The sequence below is a fragment of the Lissotriton vulgaris genome, chromosome 7, assembly GCF_964263255.1.
Source record: "Lissotriton vulgaris chromosome 7, aLisVul1.2, whole genome shotgun sequence".
NCBI classification, from domain to species: domain Eukaryota; kingdom Metazoa; phylum Chordata; class Amphibia; order Caudata; family Salamandridae; genus Lissotriton; species Lissotriton vulgaris.
The window spans coordinates 258,800,135-258,817,299 of NC_141695.1; the positions used below are offsets into that span (position 1 = coordinate 258,800,135).

Genomic DNA, 17,165 nt, shown 5'->3' on the forward strand with positions numbered 1-17,165 from the left:
GCTGCTGATTATGTCATGCCTCGATACAGACTCCCTCTTACAAGGCCTGTGTGATGCGTCCCAATGGTGATTGTAATTTGTGAACCGTTTCTGCCCTCTCATGGACATATAAGGTACTGACAACTAAAAGCCTCAACTTTTCTTGCCTTCCCTTGTTAAGTACACAAGCTCGCTGTGCCAGCAAGCACTCGGGTGCCGCCCGATATGAAATGAAATCGTGGCTAATCTCTCCAGGAAGCTCTATCTTTATCAAGGAAGTCGTTAAATGGCTTGGCGGAGTCAGAGAATGTTGTGGTGCTAATCAGATTTTCGGAAATGTGTGATTAAAGCTATTCAAAAACTATTCAACTGTGCGTGCAAGCCTTGGTGAGCGCGCTTGTCTTATTTACACTATAGCATGAATCTGTGCTAGTGGGCATGGCTCTAGACGTTATATGTGGGGATAATAGGGATCGGGTGCACCCGTCTCCCTAGTATTAAGTGTTGGCCCTACGAAATAACGATGAGGCGTGAGTGGGCCTCATATCAATAAAACCTTTCACTTTAAGCACGTGTTATAAGGTGCTTTTTTACCCTCTCTGACATAGCACATCTTCCACTTCATCTAGCACATGTAGCACCAGCGTTACTGTAAGGTGTTCTTACCACTCGATTGCACAGATGCTGGCCAACTCTCCCTATACAGCTCTCTTCTGCTGCTGCTGCCTAGGGCCACGACCAAAAACAGGCCATGTGACAGGCAACGAAAGCCTCAGCCGTAAAAAGCCAAACAAAAACTGTTCGTCTGTGACTGAGAAAGATTTCTAGAGAAAGCACGTGCGCATCAAATACGAACCTCAAGTTTCTCCTGACGGGGCGTAACACAGACCCCCGCATCCCCGCGGTGCGGGGGCCGCAAGCTCCAGGGGGCCCCCTCAGCACATTACTCTGGCTGCAGAGCTCCTGATTTAGCCCGGAGGGGGCCCCTCCAAGTGCCTTGCAGTGAGGCCTCCTCGAGTTTCGTTACGCAGAATCTCCTCACCCACGTGTACCAGAGCTTTAATCACCCCTGTCTTACTGGGGAAAATTGTAATCAACAAAAGACACCATGAGTATCAAAATAGGTTAACACCTTCCTTGCTGGGCACATTCCCACGCTGTGCTGGGGGGAGGGGAGGCACGCACAGCACTCAGCTCATGCAGCACAGTGCTCATGACGAGCTGAGCTCGTCATGACCACACCCGTTCCTTTAGAACGCTCGCACAGCATTGGAATTTGCCCAGCGTGGGAGCGTTCTAACGGTCATGACGAGCTCAGCTCGTCATGAACACACGAGAACCATGGCTCATGACGAGCTGAGCTCGTAATGAGCATCGAAGGAGTTAAGGGGGTTCAAGGGGATATATATTTATGGAATTTTAAGACCTAGTTGTAAAATCAGTCCAACTGCGATGAAGCAGAAGTTGGATACCGCCAGCAGGTTGTCGCAGTTAAGGGTTTTGCCTTCAGACTTAGGACCCGGTTTATATTTTCTGCTGGCCCAGTGGACATTTCTAGCATTGGCAGGAACCGCAATCAAGCTGGTTCCTTGCGATGCATTGTAAGTCTGATGGATGGCTCTGTCAATGAGACGCGACCGCATGGCAAACTTACAACGTTTTTGTTATATCTTCAAAGAAGGATTTTTTTTTTTTTTTAAATGGCCCCTCGGCCATGTGAGTCTCCTCCCATTTCGAGGGGGGCATTGAGTACTTTTCAATGCTCCTTAACATCAGGTTTTTCCTGGCGGTGAAAATCAACTGCATGTCCGCCCATCTAAATTAACTTCTGCTTTTATGTCCTTGAAGCAGGAAAAAAGGAGGCCAACCATTTGACTCGTGGAGAGCTGTCCCAATCCCAAGGTGCCAGCAGGATTCTAAGATCGGTTAGCCCTTGAGGCCTTGAGGCCTTGTGTAAGTCTTCTTCTAGCAGGAACTATGAATTAGAAGCCAGGATTCTTCTTCAGGCAGAGCCTTCTTCATATGGCGTCTTCCCAGATCCAGAAATGTTCTGAGGAGGCGGTGAAAAGGAGATGACAGATTTATCCTAAGAACTAGTCACCGTTAGAAGGGATTTTGCTGCCTAATCCTAACAATTTTCTTGCAGTCTCCCACCTCCTTTTCCAGCACTTATTTTTTGCTTGTATTGTAATTTTTCCCAAGAGCCCCTGATGAGTGGAGAAGTGTGGCTCACTGGTTAGGTGGAGAAGTGTGGCTCACTGGTTAGAGCAGGCAGACCCTGAAGCAGAGGTCAGACCCGGGACCAGGGTTCAATTCCCGACGCGGCAGGGTGTTGAGCTCAAATGTCCACGGACTTGATAATTCTCGCTTCGGTGCCTGACCTAATCATGGGTTCACACTCTGCAACTCTGGGCATTAAGCTTGCTTAATCTCCACAACGGCCCCCCGCGGCGGGATGCCTGGCTTTCACCTTGGGGATGCCCGTTAGGGGCTATCTCACAGGGAAAAGCCAGGACGGGTTCCCAAGGCAAGCGCCGAGATGCCTCCGGGTAGTCGAGCGCTATATAAGAACATACAAAAAAAAAAAAAAAAAAATTTAAGACAGTGTGACTCAGTTGCCACCAGGCAGACTTGTCTTCCACTTCTTAGCCACTCTTCCACCTGGCAGGGTCAACACTGGTTTTCCAGAATAATCCCACTTTGGCATCTACAAGTCAAAATAGGTAAAACTGAAGCTAAAATTGTTCTGCCAGCTGTTCCTGTCCATGACAACCCAGCTAATCCCTACTAAATGGTTAGGTGTGATGGGTGGCAAAACCGGTTTTAAGCCAATCCTGGCTAAGGCAGCCTAAAGTAAATTTTTACAAAGTTGCGTTTCTGCTTATGGTATAAAAAAATCGGAGGTCACCCTTAAGTCAGATTTAAGGAACTATGCAGGGAATAACTTTGAAGCATTTTTATAAGTCTTATTCTAAGCCAAGATGGAAAATAAAGATTTTAATCTCACCTGGGCCGATTAGGTAAAGGTTAGGCAAGGTCTACAAAGTGAAATAAGTTTGGGATTTTATTTCAATATAGGGGCACATTAACTTCAATATGTAGTGTGCCCTATTTTTATGTATTCAAACCCTGCCCTGTGGCCTTACAAGTAAATTATAGAGGTGACTTATGAATATATGTAAAACGGATTTTACTACACGGAAAAGGCATTTTCCCCAGCCATGTGTCAGTGAAATACATGTTTACTGCAACCTAGCCACAGTACAGTGCTCTGCTGTGACAGGCAGAAATATATTGTTGCCATATATGTGGATGGTGTAAATACTCACTGCAGCCCAAATATTTCTTTAACGCCTTAGCTGCGGTGGCTATTCCGCCGCAGCGCTAGGGGGGCACTCGCGGCGCTCCCGTACTCGTGACGGAACCGCTCCATCACGAGCCTCGGGTGGGCTGTGCTTGTGACAGAGCGGTTCCGTCATGGCCCCGCCCGCTTAATAGAATGCGCCGCGCAGGCGCGAAATCAGCGCCACGCATGCGCGGTGAGCGGGCCGTGATGGAACCGCTCGGTCACTAGCACAGCCCACCGAAGCTCATGATGGAGCGGTTCTGACACGAGCACGGAACGGGTTAAACCTTCCGTGTCTTCAGTGCACTTAGAGCACCATTCACAAGGGACAATTATGGAAGCTATGTAGGCCAAATAGGGAGTTCCAAAGTGCAGCATATTATTTAGAGGGGAAGGACTGGCCTTTAAAACTGTTTAGCAGCGTCAAAGTGCTAAACAGAGTCCAACAGCCAGCACAAATAGGGTCCAGAAAAAAGCAAAAAAACTGGTGATCATGCAGCAAAAGGCAAATCTGCAGCAGCTTTTATTTTCATTCATCTTTAATAAAGCCTATACAGGTGCCCCTTTTTGGTTTGAATAGCACTTTGCCTTTTCAACTTACTAAGGCATCAACACAACACACATTTCCTAAGGTCATACTATAGCTGTCAGAAATGGGATTATCACTGTTCGGGTGGTTGACTACACAGCTCAAGGAGTCAGAGTGACTACTCAAAGTCACTAAATTAACCTGAGCTCAACTCCCAGGTAGCCATTGCACAGAGCAGACATGCTTTCCTATGGGCAATGTGTAAAGCATTTAGGCAGTACCAAAGCAGTAAAAAAGTTAAAATGGAAAACAATAAAAACTCCAAACCAAACTAGAAAAACAGTAAAATGTAATATATAAAATGACGTCTATATAAAAAAATACAATAAGGGAAACTGGAGACATACGTTTTAAGTAGAAATAGAAAAAAACCCACAAAATGCCAATGAAAGTCATCGGTGATGGTAGGACAGGACCTGTGCACAATTTGGGGTTAAATGCAATGGAGTGCAGGTGGGCTACTCTAGCCAGGTTCATTGTGGTCCCAGATTTTCATGTTTTCAAAACAGATTTTACTGAGTTTCAGAAAAGAATGTTGGCTGCAGAGGCCACAATGTACATACAGGATATTTAAATGTATACATCGAAAGAAGAAGAAAAGAACAATATATGAGAATAATGGTGAATATCACCCACCACACCCAGGACCCTAAATCATCAGACATGACACATTACTTTGAAAACATTAGGTTGGCATAGTAGTCACCCCCCACAACACCATACCTTCAAATTACATCTTTGAGGAAAAATGTAAATTGATACTTGTATAGCGCACTACTCACCCGTAAGGGTCTCAAGGCGCTTGTATGAATACCGCTGTGGAACCCATCCGGGCTTTCCCTGTGAGGCGTCCACTCCTGGGCACCCCCAAGGAGGAGGCCAGGCATCCTTAGCGTTGTGGGGGCCGTTGTGGAGATTAAGCAAGCTATTGCCCAGAGTTGCAGAGTGGGACTCCATGATTGGAATAGGCACCGAGGCGAGAATTATCAGGTCCGTGAAATTCTGAGCCCAAGACCCACCGAGGTGGGGAATTGAACCCTGGTCCCGGGCTAGACCTCTGCATCAGGGTCTGCCGCTCTAATCATTGAGCCACAAGGAGAGCGTCAGCAGAACGTATCAAGGCCAGGAAGATACCCCTATTATCAGCCCACCTCTTCCAGATTTTACGGTGCTTTTGGGGACAACCCCTTGCCTGGGCTGAGATCACCACACTCTGTGGTGCACCCAGGGCCTCAGTCCACTAATCATCATCAAGTGTGTCAAGATTGGCCTCCTAAGGTACTCGGAGTACAGGTGATGTAGTCGAACTGTTCGTGAGTAAGGACTGAAAGATTTTCACTATTTTGTGATCTCCAAGATCCCTTATGAGGAGCTTACTCTCCAATGGACTAAACTGCGCTAGAGCCAAAAGGCACCTGATATATGAAGTGAGGGAAGGAAGGCGGAGCTGCAGGTAGCGATAAAACTGACTGCAGTGTAAATGATATTCGGACTGCATATCCTGAAACAACTTAATCACTATACCACACATCACATCCCCAAGAGGGAGATACTGATATTGTCCCCAAGTTGAGCAACCCGCCTGAAGCACAGCACTGCGCCATAACGACGTCTTTAACACTGAAATTGTTCATCAAGTCCCAACCCACCACATGAGTACACATTGAAAGCCCCACAATAACCCAGAAGAGGCCCTTAGAAACTCATAGGGTGTAAGGTACAGCCTAACAGCAGGGTCCAGACCAGGTCCAGTTGCCACTGGTCACCTGGGCAGCTGCAGGAAATGCCTCTTTAACTTGTTGTATTGCAGTAGCTTGAAGAGGAGATTAGCCTTAGGACACTTAGAGACCAATTATTTTTCTTGGGTAGAGGAGGGAGCAGGCCCAGTCCTTCAAAGCACACCCTCAGGCCGCAACCCAATTTGAAATATCCTCTTTTTTCAAATCTGCTCCTAGATCATTCTGTTATTTGTAAAGCACGCTGCTGCCTTGTGGCCAGGTCTGTCCCAGAAAAATTCAGTAAACAAATGAAGGAATAAAGAAATATCATTAGAGCTTATCCATTGAAATGCAGGTGTCCCACAAACACATGAAACAGGCAGAGCACTGGGTGATATAGTGGAAACACCATTGATACACAGATCAAGCACAGTGGGAAGATTGTATCAGTGCAGAAACTGCAAATGTTCACAAAAGATTAAAGCAGTTGAAGAGTTTCCCCTACCAGCGAGAGGTTCAGTGCAGGAAGCAGAAGTGTAAATAAGTCTCACATGAGCTGTAAATATAGGTCATACAAAAGAGTTATCACATCACCAACAGTGTGCACTTCCCTTACTGTTCAGGTCTTTCAGGAGAAGTGCAACCTTCACACACTCACAGGAAACACACACGTAGAACGAAGCATGGGCAGTGACAGAGAAAACCTCTTTCCCCCACAGACCAGGCATAGCACAGATAGTAGCAGGACAGGCGTCCCAAAAGCACAGAAGGTGCAGAGCATAGCCACGAGCATCGTAGGTTATACAAACAAGGCCCGCTCCACTGCCAGCCAAAGGAACATAAAGATACACCTGGTACCAGGATTGGACTGGCCTTTAGGGCAATCAAGCACTGCTCGCAGGGCTGGTCTGAAAGATCAGTGTGCGGGCTGTTTTATTTACTGTTTTTGGGCTTGTTATATGGACTGCAGAGCCAGTCTTTACTGTTAATTGCCCTACAGTCTTTACGGTTTATTGCCCTGATAATAAAAACAAACATTGCCTGCAGCAAGCTCAAATCCATGCAGAGTTTCATATCTTGTATACCTCTTATAAAGAGTGTTTATGCAAGTTCAAAACTTCCTCGATTTGCAAACATGGGACACTTATCTATCCAATTTGATAATGGAGGTCACTTTTATTTTGGTGCACAGGCCAAATTTCTTTCCCAGTCCAACTCTGCTTGGTACCTCAGAAAAGAAGGCAAGAGAACTGAAATGCTTCCCTTACTGGCTCCTTGTGCTATCAGTCCTCATCTAAATCCAACTAAAATAAACAGGAGGTTACATCTTGTATACCTCTGGTCACTAGTCCCTCGGAAACAATTCAGGAAGCGTGAAGACCCTCCTTGTGAAAAAGCATGGCTGTTCTTAAAAAGTACAAAACAAGGACAGCGCACAAAAGTATGTGAATTGGATATTCACCTACCTCTGAAAACAGATAAATAGCAGGCTTTTGGATGTGGAAATGTCACCAATAACTGTGACATTTCACAAAATCTCTCTGGACCAGTCAGGCCAAAAATGATGCGTGACATGCAGGCACTTAACCACAGGAGCCTTCTCTACTCCGCTTCCCTCCCCTGACAACCCCCCCATTGTCACGCTTGACCCCATACCTTGCCCCAAGTACCCCCCAAGAAGTGGCGTAACACAAAATGATGGTGCTCCCTTGAAAATGTGATGCCCCCCCCCATCGTCTCCCATATCACACAGATATTCATTGGTCTTTGGCTCAATGGGGTCCCCATGAAGGGTTGGGCCCCCCTATGCAGCAAGCGGCCTGCTCGTGAAAGCAGAGTCACTCCCCGAGAGTTTACCCATTTCTTAGTCCATGCCATTGCACGGATTCTGCAAGGCATGCAATGACCTGGCTTTGGGAGGTGAGGGGGCCCCCTCCAAAACAAGGAACCCTCGGTCCCGCTGCAATACGGGGTCTGCGGGCCTCCGTTATGCCCCGCCCCCTCATGTTTCCTCCTACATGTGTTCAAGGATCTGTTGCTTTATATCTTGCTATAGAAACGTCTATAAATACATGTTTTTGGAATTCTGGAGATACGTTTAAATATGATATTTATCCAACAGGATTTATTTATTACTTTTCTTCATAATGCATTTATTGTCACTCCACATCCATCAATTTTGAGATTTGTTTCCTTTCGAGCTCTCTTAGTTCTAGTAGGGATAGACGCTTTGGTAGATGCATTGTATTGTAGTGTATGTCCTGCCTTGTGCGCTCTGTCCTTTCATTGTCTCTCCTGATATGTAGTCTTGTGCTGCCAAGCGTCTCTGTCCCACTGTGCAGTTTACTTAGGAATTTGAAGAATGTTTTCCTTTTTTCCTTAGAACTGCAAGGCAGTCTGGAGTGGGGCATTCACAGCATGGCAGCTCGAAAATAATACTTTTCCACTTGGATTTGATGCCTACAAAGCCCTTGGCACCTGCCACTGGTTTTATTACTTTCGTGAAGTTTATTTCCGGCAATAAGGCCCTGGTGGACAATGCTTCAGTGTACTTACCACATACCTTGAGGTAGTGGTCGAAGTGGGGGAAAAACAGTAGGGGAACTGTGGGCGGAGAACCAGAGGGCGGGAATGACTAGAGATTTGAGTAAGTGGGCAGAGTCAGAGGTGTGGCCAGAAAGAGCAAAACATCCCAATTTTTTTTAATTTGGCTGGCATTTCACGGACCAGTTACAGCTTATTACATTGTTCAATTCAACCAATGGAGAGTGAGAGTGTGAGTGAGAGTGAGAGTGAGAGTGTGAGTGGGTCTCATGAACCTCCCTGCTTCTTGAATTGCAGCTGTTCATAAATGGGTCGTACTTGTTCCAATGTGTGTTTGTATGGCATCCTGGAAAATCCCAGGTTTGCGTGTTCTGTCTTCCTCACCAGTGAGTCAGTGAGAGTGAGTGTCTGGTGCCTGTTTAGAGAAAGTGCGATGGCTGTGCTGGCTTTGTTGAAGATGTGGTGTGGGCATGGGTCTGACGGAGAACCGAAGTTGATGGTGTTGTCGTCGTTGATGTTGGTGCAGGAGAGCAGGCAGTTAGTGCGGATAGTGTTCGTGGGGGCCGAGGTCTCAGTGGTTGTCGGGGCAGTCGTGGCGTTAAATCAGTTGTGGATGTCTGCGATCTTGCGGTGGAAGAAGGTGGCCAGCGAGTCGCACAGGTCTTGCAAGGGTGGGACGTCGTTGGTGTTGGAGCTGGGGTTGGAGAGTTCCTTCATGATGTTGAAGGGCTCTTTGCTGTTGTGTGCGTTGTTGTCTAGGCGGTCTTTGAAGGAGACCCTTTTGGTGGAACTGATGAGGTGATGGTGTCTGCGGGTGGCGATCTTGTGGGCTGCGTGGCTGTCCGGTGTTCAGCCATATCTTCTCCAGCTTTCAGCAGGATGCTTGGAGGCCCGGAGGTCTTCAGAGAACCAGCTGGCTCTCTTGTTGGTGTTACTGTTGGAGGGTTTCTTGATCTGGGCGAGGGTATTGGCGCAGTCGTTGATCCACTGTCTGAGGTGTCCACTGTTGGGTGCAGTGGTGCGTGGTGGGTTTCATGAAGGTGAAGTGGATGCAGCGATTGTCGGTCCAGTGGAGTTCGATGGTGTGGTTGAAGGAGACGTGGGGGCTTGCGGAGAAGATGGGGGCAAGCGTCTGAACTGTGGAGTGGGTGGGTTTTGTGACAAGTTGTCTGAGTCCGAGGTTGGCTAGGTAGTCGATCAGGGTGGTGGAGTTGGTGTCGTTGTTGTTCTCGAGGTGGAAGTTCAGGTCCCCGAGAAGGATGTAATCCATGGAGGCGAGGGCGTTTGTGCTAACGAAGTCGGCGATGGAGTCACTGAAATGTGGTCGGGGACCGGGGGGTCTGTAGATGAGGGTTCCTCTGAGGGTGGTGTTGGGGTCGGTGTGGATCTGGAAGTGCAGGTGTTCTGCGGTGCTGAGGGTGTCATCGGTGTTGGTCGAGACTCTGACAGGGTTCCTGTGGACGATGGCGATTCCTCCTCCTGCTCCGTTGGTGCGGTCCCTTCGAGTGATCTTGTAGCCTTCCGGGACGGCTATGGCTATATCGGGTCCTGAGGCGGGGTTCAGTCAGGTCTCCGTTAGGAAGGCGACATCTGGGGAAGTTGAGTAGAGTAGGTCCCAGAGTTCAACGGCGTGTTTGCGATCGGAGCAGGAGTTGAGAAGGACGCATCTTAGGTGGTTGGGTTCTTTCCTGGTCGGCAGCATGGTGGGGCGGATGCTCGTGAAGCTGCAGTTCTGGCAGGTTTAAGCTTCGTGGGTGCGCTTCAGGGCTGCCAGGAAGCAGGTGTGCGATCGTCTGGTGTTGAGTGCGTGGAGGGTTCTGGCAACGTAGCGGTGCCGAGCGTCGTGGCGTTCGTGGGGTCCAGGTGTTCTGGCGCTGGGCGCAGTCCAGACGCAGATGGCCTTGCCTTCGGCACACCAGCGGCGCGCCCGCTGAGCGGCCTCCATATGAAGGGATGTGGGAGGGAGGAGGAACCGGGAGGCAGGGTGGTGAATGGGATTGCAGGGGGGGTGCAGGGACGCAGCGGCAGGAACAATGGGTGGGGCCGCGGAGAACTGGGCACAGGAAGGAAAAACAAGTTTAGGTAAGAAAACAAGTACAGGCACAGAGGAATAAAAACAAGTCTGGGCAAGAAAGCAAGTTAGGCACAGGGGAAAAATACAAGATTAGGCAAAAACAATGCAGGCCGAGCCATGCAGCAGCGTGGGGTGCGACCTGCCTCCAAGCAGGGTCAGCGGTCGCTCCACATATCCATACAAGCACTCCCACATCCACTTACTCACCCATACAGCCATTCACACAGCTTCACTTATACATACATGCAGCCACTCACAAACCCATACAGCTACTTAGAAACTCACTCACACACAGTAACACAGTCACACAGCCACTGACAATATATTTTTGAAGTAGTATTAAACGTTAATAGTAAAGCTAGTATACTCATTTAACTTTTTGTAGCAGCTTCGTATATATGTTTAATACTCAAACTCTTAGAAAAAACTAATACTCACTGGCTGATATCATCAGTGATGTCTTTTGAGATGTTCTCAGTGATATCACGGACCATGTCATGAGTGATGTAATATGCGAGGTCATAAGCAACGCATTGCATGCAAGGACATAAGTTATAGTTAGTGCAGGTAACTATAATTGCTGAATTTCTATAGTTTTGTATGAGTTAAAATATGAGCCTAACTATTATGTACTTGTAACCTTTGTTTTTTTCAGAGAATACACATATATAAAGAGAGAGACAAATATGTACTGCTCTGTACGATGCTTCATAACATCTTGATCCTAGGGTAAGCGTACTCTAATGGGTTTAATTAATACAAACTTGTAAACTACAAACCTAGAAATTGTGGTAAGCCTACATAAAAATACCAAGCGTGGGCAAGATTTCATTGTCGCTCTTCTCTTTCCTACTATTTTACGCTTTCCCTTTCTCCTGTAGCGTCATTTCTTAAACACACAAATTCCATATATTTCTAGTGTCCATTCCCTAACCCAATAAATTATTTACTAGCCGCACCTCCATCATTTGGCACTTCCATGGGGCGTTTTCGTGCCCCTAGGTGAAGGTGATCTATGCCCGATTTGTTTAGCCGGAAAAACAATTAACTTCATCCGGTTGATTCCTTATCTATTAATCCATCAACAATTTGCCCTTTGCTCTCCTGCAAGAACGTTCCCCTCAATTATGTTTGGTTTCCACGGCGGAGCTGCTAGTAGTACTTTGTTTTCAATTCAGCAGCTGCTGTTCGGCAGCGCAATCAATGAAGTTTTTTTGTAAATGGACTAAATATTTTCTGAAATATAATAAAATGAAATCAAAGGTTTCCACTCTTCTGAATCAATAGGACCGTCACAGATTTGAATAGGTAAAAGGTGAACATACATAGATCCCCCCAATCGACCCCCAGTGCATCGCTGCACAAGCACTGAACACTAGAGCCTCTGCACAAAATGGAGGCCAGAACCCAAGCTGGGAGGTCTGTATGGCATCAATATAAAAGTCTTAATAATTTTTGTGAAGGGAAAATATTGTCCATGGAGTTCACCATTCACAGAATAGTGAACATTCAGAGCGAGTGACTGGAGGTGATCAATAAAACTTGTAATCAATGTTTACTGGAAGCTTGTTGTATAATTGTAATAAAAAATATAAAAAAACAAGATAATAAATACACTCCTGGACTCAAACACTTCAAATATGAAAAAACGAGTTATCCGTGGACTGATGTCTAAATATTTAAATAAAAATTTAGCACGACCCTCAACCAGGCCAGGACTATTTCCAATCGCCAGGCAAAGAGCACATTATCACGTGCCGAGGCAGCTCAAGGTAAAATAACAGCACTGTACATCTCTATACAAAATAAAAGAGCTTTTCACATTTCTTCCAACTAAAAATCAAATGGGTAGATTTAGTACAAATATTGCCTCTTGCTTCGGAATGTAAATGACTTCTAATTCAGCTAAATAAAACAACTTAAATGTGCTATGAAGATATCGGGTTATACCAAGATTATAGCATTTTGTGATGTATAAGCATTTTGCTATTTGAAAACCAAAATCAATTGGCAAACAAAATCGTATTATTGATGTGCAGCAAAATTGAACAAGGACTGGCAAAGCGAATATGTCTGGCCTATGTGAGATTTATTGGCTTTGTTAATGTTTTTAGCTATGCTGCTAATGGCTGAAAGTAATGTAAGAAATCTGTATGACACAGCCAGAGTTGTCTGCATTTTAGCAATTTTTAAGGTCTCGCAACCTATCAATGCGCGCAAGCGCATTGAGCGGAGCGAGAATTCAAGTGCTCGAAATCCTCGTCAAACCAAGGGCTTCTTGCGCTGCGGTTTTCATTAAGTTCACGTGAATCACGTGACCAAACAAGCACGCGCATTCACGGACGCACAGCACATCAAAGGGCTTCGCCCAGCGTGCTCTCTGCGGCTTCTCCTCCCCTAATTTAATCATGGCTGGTCGGCAGTACTTTCAGTTTCCCGGCCGGCCACTCTTAACGCTTGTTTACTTTTTGTTGTTGTTGTCAACTTGGTTTCCTTTTGTTAAGTTTATTTTTTTTTCTTTTATGTCGTCTTTTTTTTTTACAGCTGATCCTAAACCGGTTTTATGTGCTACGTGCAATTATGCATTGATCGTTTTCTTGTTCTTGAAGCAACCACGTCTTTCGTTACTTCTGCACTGAGCAGCACTCCTGTATGCGCTATGCTACTTCAGTGCGGGCCGTCATTTAATCACTAGATTTAAGCCACTGCGCTCCCGAAATGGACGATGCGCTTTCTCTTTCAAATATGCTCCCTCCCCCCCTTCGCAGCTGGCCGCAGCACTTAATTGCAGTGGATCTGATCCACAATAGCCAAATGCGTGTGTGGTGCCAGAGGTGGCTCTCCCGTGGCCTGAGAAGGGCATGTCACAGCTGCGTCAAACAAACCCATTTGTCTTCGTACGGTGGACGTTATGGTGCTGGTTGCTAGGCTTCCGCTCCGGAATCTTTTGTCCCAGGCAATTTTCCCCATAATACTCAACTGTGATCTTACAGTGTGTAAAACAGGACTCTTCTAAGCTTGTTTGTAGGAGCCGACATTACTGATGTTTTCCTCTGCTGTTTGCTTTTTATGCTGGTGCCTTTTTAAGCTCGTTCTTGAAAACAAACCTTTATAACTGGCGCCACCCAGGACGGAAAAAATCCATGGTGATTTGGTTTGAGGCGTGTAATGCATGAACCTCCTAGAAATGTAAACTACAAGAGACAATGCGCTTTGTTTGAGATTCCACACAGTCTATTCCAGATCTCCCATTGTACAATACACATGTTGACCGAGTTCCTGTCTTTGTCAGGGTAACACTTGTTCATGGGCTTGTTATATAAAAGAGAGAGGACTCCACGCAGCTTCCATTTTAAGCATACAATTCTAAGCATTCCAAGTGAAACGCATACATCTGTCAATAGCTGGTAGATACATTTCTTTTATTTATAAAAAGGAAACTACCCAAAGTTGCTCTTTAAGTTTTACATAGTTTATGCGCCTCTCTAAACTTGCCGTTTGCTTTCAAGTGTGTTTGCTGTTGTCAGAAGTTTGCGAGCATTTTTTGTTACCTCGAATAGTACATATTTCTCTTATTAGTGTTATCTGAACTTCATTGGGCCTCTCAATCTCTAAATGAACAGGAGCACAATATTCCTTATTTTTGAGAGCCGATCTAATTTCTCCTCCACAAAAATTTGCATTTGCGGATAAAATGAGTGCTACTCAAAATGTACTGAATTTGTGCCCCAGCGACCCTGTCTGTTTATAGTTTTTGGGGGGGATTTTCTGATGGACTTCTCCAGGTGTGTCTGCTTTTGAAAAACCTCCATTAAAAGATTGTCTGCTTGTTTGACACTTTTATCTCCATGGAAACTTAGAGCATCCACTGAAGTTACAGATTTACCATCGACTATGCCAGCCGGAGCAATCTTGCTTGTGGGAGTCTGTGCTAATTGGAGAATATGCTGCAACCAGTTTCGTGGAATAGGACAGTATTTCTAGCCTCTTGCTAGGGCAATGGTACAGGTTTTGTGCCCTCAGGACTCTGCCTCCGATGCGTGAAGACAGCACTGGATATCGGCACCCACGGCTACCCTTATGTGTGTGTAGGCCATTTGCTGTGGTGAAGACCCAGTTGTCAAACTGATCCGGATTTTGGGCTCATTTGGGAACTGGTTAGGGAGGCAAGGAAGGCACACATCTGATGGTTTAATGTCAGCACAAAAGGGCAGAGTGTTGGGTCTAGAGAGAAAGAAAAAGACTTGCTTCCCTGCCTGCTCTCCAGTGTCAGATAAAAACAAGCACTGGCGTTGCCAATAGGTATCACAGTAGGAAAGTTGGAGCTATTGGTTTTGTAAATGACAAAGCCCTTTATGTTTTTAAAATGAAAACAAAAATAAAAGGCATTGTTATTTGCAATTGTAATAGCTCCAACTTTCCTACTGCGAGACCTATTGGCAACGCCAGTGCTTGTTTTAGTTTTCATTATGCATCGCTGAAGAAGCACCGCTGTATAATATGGATAAAAAAAACATTGACAAAGCTAATAGATCTTGCATAGGCGAGTCCTATTGGCTTTACCAATGCTTGATTTGGAATGCTTTATGGTAAGCTGTTTACAATGGCTGAAGTACTAATGTTATAGAATGGAGAATGGCCTTGCCAAGGTGTTCGTGTGTCCAGATTCAGCAACTTTTTAGGACCATACAAAAACGTTGACAATGTTCCATTTAAAGGCACTGAATGTAATAGAAGTTGTAGGTAGACAGAAAAATCCAATAGGTTACAGCTTTTATTTCAGAGATGCTTTAGGCTGTGTGTTAATTTGGGCGCAATGGTTACAAAAGAATCAGAAAAGCACTCTTGACTGCTTGTTTGGAAGTAAAATATAGCAATAATCAGCATTCAGTAGGTTTCCTAGAACTTTTAGCCCCTACACCACTGCACCTGCTGCACCATTCAAATCATGACCCTAGTGCCCTCAAGGTAATTGAACTTGGGACTGCTTGTTTAGTTTTAAAATATAGCAATACTCAGCAGTGTTCAGTCGGTTTCTTTGAGTTTTTCGGCCCCTGTGCCACTGCACCTGCTGCACCATTCAAATCATGCCCCTAGTGCCTGCAAGATAACTGCATTTGTGACTTCTTGTTTAGTCGTAAAATACAGCAATAATTGGTGTTCATTGGCTTTCCTAGACCTTTTGGGCCACTGGACCTCCTGCACCATTCAAATCATGACTCTAGTACCTGCAAGGCACTAGTGTCATGAAGCACTTGTGACTGCTTGTTTAGTAGTAAAATACAGCAATAATCAGTGTTCAGAGCGTTTCCTAGAACTTTTGGCCACTCTGCCACCACACCTGCTGAACCTTTCAAATCATGACCCTACTGCCTGCAAGGTAATTGGAATTGTGGCTTCTTGTTTAGTAGTAAAATGCAGCAATAAATCAGTGTTAAGTGGGTTTCCTAAACCCTTTGGCCCCTGTACCTGTTGCACTATTGAAATAATTATTGTAGTGCTTGCACGGACACGTATGGAAATTGTTTATATTCAGTTATATATGTGTTCTGAAAAAGGCACAGTTGCAGGATGAATACATCATTATTGTGTAGCTAAACACAAACATAAAAGCTTTTACAAAAAGTGTCTTTAAACGTATCCAACTCTCAAAAACAAGTTTCCACAGATGTCAAACAAAGCATAGGCTTTACACATCAAAGTGAAAACCAAGCATTGTTAAATTGTGTTACAATGTGGCTGGCTGTTTCCTGTGAAAATACATTAACCTGTGCTTAAAAATGAATGGACCGTAAACTGTGTAAATTGCCCAAGGTCACCATATAATTTCATTTGATTTCATTTGTGAAACTGCCGTTTTAGAAACAAAGTGCAAAACCGCAATTCAGTCTCAGGTCAGCCTAACATATTTAGTTTAATTGAATTGAATATGTTAGGCTGACCTCAGACTGAAATGCAATTTTGTACTTTGTTTCTAAAAAGGCAGTTTCACAAATGAAATGGACTCACCATAGAAGAGGAATTTTGCAAATAAAGTGCAAATGTTTTGTGCTGCTGAAGAACGAGATACCTTTTGAGATAGCTATGTCTAAAATAAAAATAAACGAAAAGAGGACACAAGCAGGCTCCATGGAGAAAGCACTCTAAATTCCTCTTTGCAGTGTGGGATTGACAAAGTTGTCTCTTACCTGGGTGCAGAGCTGCCTTTTTTCTCGCGAATGCTTAGCCACTTCCGCAGTAAGGTGCGACGCCGGCGGGGTGAGGCGCTAGGCGTGGAGCAGTTGGACCAGGGAGCGTCTTCATCGCTGGATGGTGTGATCTCGATGGATGGGGGCTTCAGGTACCTGTGAGGGGAAGCTGTGTGGCCACTGGACTCAGTCTCTGGCTCTGATCTCTGGTCTCTTGGACCTCGGCGTAGCTTGAAGCGTTTTCTTCTTAGAGTCGGGGTGGAAGCACAGGACCAACTGGTTGACGTTTCGTCAGCATTGGGGAACTGTAGAGAGGGCGGCTGCAATGTCCCAGCCATGGTAACTTGGGAGTATTCTGTAGTTCACAGAGCTGTTTGACAGTGAACTATCCAGGTACACTCAAAGTGTATGCATCAGTGGGTTGGCACTCTTTGTTGATCTACTCATAGTCCAGAAAATCTAAGGCTTTACAGGAAAGTACTAAACAAGAGAAATACAATTTCATTGGCAGCAGTAGTGTCTGAAACCTCTAGGTTATGTATCCTGAAAAGTCAGTTTTAGTTAAATGAGGCCCATCCTAATTTTGTCTGTTGCGTTCCATGAAGACACTTTTAATGTGACACTTTGTGTTATGAGCAGGTTCAGCATTAAGCAAACATGTCTCCTTCTCGATGGTCAGATCTTCCTTGTCAACCCAGGTGTTATTTAGATTTCAGCATTTTCCTTA

The 17,165-nt window shown here is 45.4% G+C and overlaps 1 protein-coding gene across 1 annotated transcript in view; it reads right to left on the reverse strand.

Annotated features, from left to right (window-relative positions):
• Window positions 1-16,929, reverse strand: part of GRAMD1A (GRAM domain containing 1A) — a 633,794-nt gene extending 616,865 nt beyond the window's left edge. Inside the window, exon 1 of the mRNA XM_086930044.1 lies at window positions 16,439-16,929. Within this exon, the coding sequence (XP_086786170.1) occupies window positions 16,439-16,776 (338 nt within the window). The 5' untranslated portion in view covers window positions 16,777-16,929. The remainder of the gene's footprint in view (window positions 1-16,438) is intronic.
• Window positions 16,930-17,165: the final 236 nt, after the last annotated feature.